This window comes from Hypanus sabinus, chromosome 4 (genome assembly GCF_030144855.1).
Source record: "Hypanus sabinus isolate sHypSab1 chromosome 4, sHypSab1.hap1, whole genome shotgun sequence".
Lineage (NCBI taxonomy): Eukaryota > Metazoa > Chordata > Chondrichthyes > Myliobatiformes > Dasyatidae > Hypanus > Hypanus sabinus.
In genome coordinates, this window is record NC_082709.1 from 154607395 (window position 1) to 154613394 (window position 6000).

General features: G+C 39.0%; 1 protein-coding gene across 4 annotated transcripts in view; it reads left to right on the forward strand.

The window, feature by feature from the left end:
- LOC132393375 (capZ-interacting protein-like) overlaps nucleotides 1-5047 on the forward strand; it is a 53230-nt gene extending 48183 nt beyond the window's left edge. For all 4 annotated transcript variants that reach the window (XM_059968502.1, XM_059968503.1, XM_059968504.1 and 1 more), the window contains exon 7: nucleotides 1532-5047. In XM_059968502.1, the coding sequence (XP_059824485.1) occupies nucleotides 1532-1582 (51 nt within the window). In that variant the 3' untranslated portion in view covers nucleotides 1583-5047. The remainder of the gene's footprint in view (nucleotides 1-1531) is intronic.
- Nucleotides 5048-6000: the final 953 nt, after the last annotated feature.

The following is a 6000-nucleotide window of genomic DNA, read 5'->3' on the forward strand; positions in this document are numbered from 1 at the left end:
GACTGGAACTACTCAGCTGTAGAAGGATTCTTGAGAGCTGTTTTCATAACAATTTTGCTTTAACAGTCAGAGCTGGAGGACTAACAGACCATTCTTAGTCTGGCCTCTTCTACCCTTTGATCTGTTTGACATGGGTGACCCCACCAAGAGCTAAAGCATCAAGACCTGACTCCAGCCACCATAACTTTCTGGTTGATTGAGGCCTGCAAGCCTCCAAACCCAACGGCAAGCTTGTGGTCCTCTGGGAGGATTTTCATACAGCATAGGAGGGATTTGGGGCCCATTGAGTCTGGGTTGACACATCAATCAACCCCATTAGCCTAGTTATTTTCCCCATTATCTATTTTCCCCACATTTTCATCATTTCTACCTCAGATCCTACGACTCTCATACACAAGGGGCAACTTGTTGGCCAATTAGCCTACCAACCCGCTCCTTTTAGAGAATGGGAGAAAACCACATGGGCACGATATGTGCATATTTCACACAAGCGGTACCAGACATTGGATCAAAGGTGGGACATTACAGCTGTGAGACAGCGGATCCACTAACTGAAGGGGAGAAAAAGAACTGCTCAAGGAACTTAACAAATCAGGCAGCATCTGTGAAGGCAGAGGGACATTCGAGGGATAGTCAGGCCTATTGAGGGGAGAAGGCCAGTATACAGAGGTGAGAGGCTAGGTTAAACCAGCTGAGGAGAGAGATGATGGGCAGATGGCTGCAGGAGGTGAAGGGGCAGAGTTGGGAGGCGACGGGTAAGATGTAGGCTTGGGGAATAAAGGAGCAGATGAAGGCGGGTGGGAATGGAAGGATGGAGGTGGAGACAGGTGTCAGATTCTGCATCTACTTAGTAAGGAAAATGCTAAGTGGAACCAGGTCAGGAAGGGATGTTGGGCAAGTGGAACTAATTGGGGGAGTTGTGACTCTGTGGCTGCATCACTGTACTATTCATTACTTGAAGGCAAGACACCCATAACTTCATGGTTCTACTCCACCAGAGTGGCAAGTGAGTTGGGGGGGGGGGGGGGGAGCTGTTAATGCCCTTCTTATTTCTCACGTCTCTCTAGTTCCTTGCCTCATGACAGCTTCCTCCTTGAATGTTTAGTAATGCAAACAGGGCAACAGTGATCTAACCAAACAACAGCATGCAAGCTACAGAAGCACATTTCTTACTGTCTCTAAGTGCCTTCAGAGTGCTCTTCGAAGATCTGTGGTCCTTTACAGCTCAATAACACAGGAGGAATAGCAAGTAGCAGGATCCTGTAAAGAGGGCCAGTTGGTAATGAGCCTAACTTGATAATGCTGGTTAAAGCAGAGTTGCATTGCTTTGTTTATTGGAAGGGTTTTCCCATGTATAACCATCACAAATCCAAAAAAGGAAGTTTGATGTGAAGAAGAATATTGGAATTCAGTTGTGTGTAGTGATTTTTGAGCAGGGTAAACTGTCCTTGTATCTGGGTTAAACCAGTGGGATTCAATGTCATGTGTATTTAATACAGTCCCCTTTAAAAGAATATTTTTCTTTTTGCAGGATGTATCTTCCGGAGCAATTAATAATGAGGATGTGATTTCAACCAAGTAAGCGTTTATTGGAGACCTCTCGGCTTTGAAGCAAGTCGATTTCTCTATCCCCCTTCTCAGTACAAGTGAAAGGAAACGGATCACTCTTAAAGAACTTAAACATGTGTTTATCTGCTTGGATTTGTGTGCATTCCTGTATCGATTTATCTGTACATCCATGCTTATTTTTATGGTCAAGGGTCATACTTGTTCACCTGCCTTCAGTTCTCCATACCGTCTCAGCAAAGTAAGGTTCCAATATTTAATTCACAGTGGGGTGTCATCCAACAAGACTTGAATTGCCATTTTTGGAAAAGTTTGTGTCTTAGAGATAAGTGTCAGAAATGTACACTTGCTTGTACAACTAGCTCATAACGACGTATGTATAATGAAGATGAATTGATAAAAGCAAAACCTGTTTATATGACAGTTCTCCTATCAATGTTGACAACTCCTTTGACTTGAGATTGGAAGATAAGGACAGGGCAAAAGTCAATCATTTGCTGAGACCTGATGAGGCTTTTAGATCCTAGAATTTGTTTTCCCCACTTATTAAAGGCCCTCACTCAAACATAACAGCAACCATTGCCTGCCGAGAATTCCGTAGTGATCTCAGCATTAGGACCCAGTAGGGCGACTGTCAGTGCACCACAGTTTGTATTTCTGGCAAAAGTTTTCTGGATCATGTCTGTTCATCAAATTAGCACTGGGAAGGAATGGGCAATCATTTTGATTTGTTGACCTGACATAATTAGACAGGCAGTGAGAAGTGAAGGCGACGTTTCAGTTACTAAATTTTTTGTGAACAAGATGTCTTTAAGTGCCTCACTATTGAAACCAAAGCTTGCTAAATCTACCTAGAGAGCAGTTCCAAACCTACCTCTTCTATTATTCTGTCTTGGGAAAAGAAATTTTTCTAAGATCAGCATTTACTGAGCTGTCACTCAAATTAGTTTAATAAATGGGTGATTTCACATGTTATCACATGTTATATTCCCCTTCAGTGTTTTCACTTCAAGAGGATGGGTAGACATCTGTGTGAATATGACATCAATGTTGCTCCAATCCCAGGAAACATTTCCCACTCTCCTGAAAGATTTATTCCCCCTCTGTGCTCACCACTAACACAGGAGTGCTTGTGCATCTTTAATGTGAAGTTTCCACTTGTATCAAAAACCAGAAAGAAGGCACCCAAAGTTAGTCACTTCATCGAGTGAAGGCTTAATTATTTGACAATTGTAATTAATGTTGTGGGATCTTACTGGCAACCTAATATCAGAAGGCAAAATTTAATTTACTCCTAATGAAAGGGGCCATTCAACAGTTCATTAAGTTCTAATGGAGCATATCAGCAGATGACTGAAATAATGATTGAGTTATTCTTAATTGCTGAATTAGTTCTTTTGTTTGTGCTTTTAAGAAGCAAAGTACAGTATTTCCAGCCTAACTTAAATATAGGAATTATCCTTCTGGTAAGATATTTTGTACAACTTGTTGAAATTCTGCAACTGGTAAAGGGGATTGAGGGCATTCCATCAGAACTCTGCCTCTCACAAGCATTTTATGATATAGTTGACTTTATAAATATAATAAAAATCACAGACTTTACCCAGCTGCTGATGCATCTTTTATCCCTCAGCATTTGCCGCCTTCCATGGCACTTGACAGTTTAATCCCTGATTCGGAGATGCATGTTAACTCCCTGGTGCTGCATTTTATTTTATCACTGCTGTGAACGTACTGATGCCGATCTGTCTCATTGGCATGTGGTTACTGCTTATATTGTGTGTTCCTTCGTACTTCTCTTAGCTCACCATCTTTCTTTACAGTGCTTGTGCTGGGGCTTGTTCTGTTGATTAAGAACACATGGATGTAATGAGCACGTTAGAGATTCACAGTTGCTGCTTTTTCCATTAAGTGCTGACTACCTTGAACTTGTACCTATACATTTCAATTGTAGTCTTGCACTGTTCATCCTGAGTTCTGTCACAAAGACCCAAGGATACCACGTTTTTGTTATCATTTCAGCATTACAGATCTTTTCTGGTTCCCGTAAACACATGGAGTGTGATGGAGCTCCAGTCCTGTCAATAGTTTTTAAACTTTAAGTGGAGGGACAAGATAATTATGTAGCAAGTAAAATAAACTAGTAAATATATATGGTAGTTACAGGCCACAAGCAGTAGCTTCATTCTAATTTTCTTCTGCTTTAGAGGTCAAATAACATAGAGCACCCAATCCCGTGAATGTGACTTGAGAAATGTGCTGTAGAAAGGATAAACTGTGTAATAGTTTATTAACCATGCTAAAATGATGGCAAAAGACTCTCTGGATTGCAACATCAATGCCAACATCTGAAACTTGAATTTCTGCTAGTTTTTCATTTGAACATTCATTGGGGATAAAATTATCCTTTAAATTTTCAGCCGTAAAGTGTAATCACATCGCAAGATGTTATTTCTACTTGGAAGATTTTTTTACATTGGTGTCTGCAAGTAATCTACTGTATTTTTGTGAGTTATCATAACTTACAACTAATTAACCAGTCTTTCAATAAATAATCTCTTCTACATCACTGTTGCAAATTGATGGTTTTAATTTATTGTGGCGAGATATTTTGGTCAGTGTCTCACACGCTGGTTTAAATAAAGAATACTTATCTTCCCAAGTAGATTCTTGACTTTTTAATAAAGAAGAGTAAGTTTGAGGAAAAAAGAGTTAGAAAACATCAGCAGGAAAGATTGGTTTTATCGAGAGAACTGGGTAACTGCTTATGCAGCAGAAAACGAGCTATTCTAAATGTATCATTGGGTACGTATACTGATTTAATAAGGAATTTCATTTCATAATTTTGTCACAAGCTAGAATTGAAAATTCTGTTTTATCTGATTGGTTAATATGAACTATTTGCTTATATCCTATAGAACTCCTAATAGTTTGTCTATTTTCAAATCAGATTATTGAAAAATTTGAAAAAAAAACTTGTGTATCATGCACAGCTACTTAAGGCATTTTTTCCCACTGTCACTGAAATTGGATGTTGATAATTAGATATTCCTTGTAAAGGGCATACATATCATCTGGCTCCAGTGGGATATTGGATTACTGCATTGGTGGCCAGACTGATGGAAGTAATCATAAATGGATGACTACCACCAACAATGTGTTCTTGTACCATAGTACTAAGAAAATATGTCCCTTGATCATGTCAGATAATGTGCTTTTATTCGAATAATAGCGCTTTTAGTGAAATGCTGATTCACAATGAGAACATTAGATTGACCACTGCACCAATTAATGCAAGAATTTGCAATTAATACTGTATTATATAAGAGTTGCAAGCAATGAATTTATATAAAGTGTTTATATATTGCAGTATATTGAAATTGGAGTAAAGTGTGTGCTTTCTACTATTTTGATAAGATTGATGACAACTGCTGGTTTTGTATGCTTTTAACAAAATAAAAGCATAATGAAAAAGTATGAATCCAGATTTCAACCTTCTTTTCAAGGCAAATGTTTCTTCTATCTCTGAAATATTTAGATTTTAGGAGAGAGTGGGTTTTTTGCTTTTTTCTGTACTTGTGCTTGTAAGTTGTTTATGATGACAAGATATTTCCTTGTACATCTTCCACAATTGTTGAGTAAGACAGAAGATGTGGAAGTTGAAACCACCAGTTTCTGACGCCCATAACTTTTGGTAGAGTATTGGATTTGCTCTAAACTGGTTGAATCTGCACAGCCTGGTTTCCAAATGTTGCCACCCAGCTTCCACTAGGTTTTGCAATTTCCACTCTACAACTATTTCTACAGATGTTCCATTGTGCAATTTGTAACGATCCACTCTAAAGAAAAGTTTGCCTTTTGAGTTAGGACTCCAACTACTACAAATTAAAACAGGGAAAAGGCCTTTGCTTAATCATTCAGTTGTATTAACTCAGGATCTAGTTTTCTACATGCCAGTTCTAGTCAACATTTGGGACTGTAGGAAATGAAATGTCTATGTCTTGTTCTGCCTTTTCAAATGGACTGAATCTTACTGCAGGTTTAAAAATAATCTTGATAAAAATGTATTGGTTTGTTTTAGTTATTTTCACCATATATGATGAACAACTCTTTAGGGGTAACACGGGGGGGGGGGGGGGCGGGGGGAACTTCTTTACTCAGAGAGTGGTAGCTGTGTGGAACGAGCTTCCAGTAGAAGTGGTAGAGTGGTAGAAGTGTCATTTGAAAATAAATTGGATAGGTATATGGACGGAAAAGGAATGGAGGGTTATGGGCTGAGTGCAGGTCAGTGGGACTAGGTTGAGAGTAAGCATTCAGCACGGACTAGAAGGGCCGAGATGGCCTGTTTCCATGCTGTAATTGTTATATATGGTTTTATTTATATATACTATTTTGCATTTGGCCAAAGTAAAAATAATTAACAAATCGAAGTGT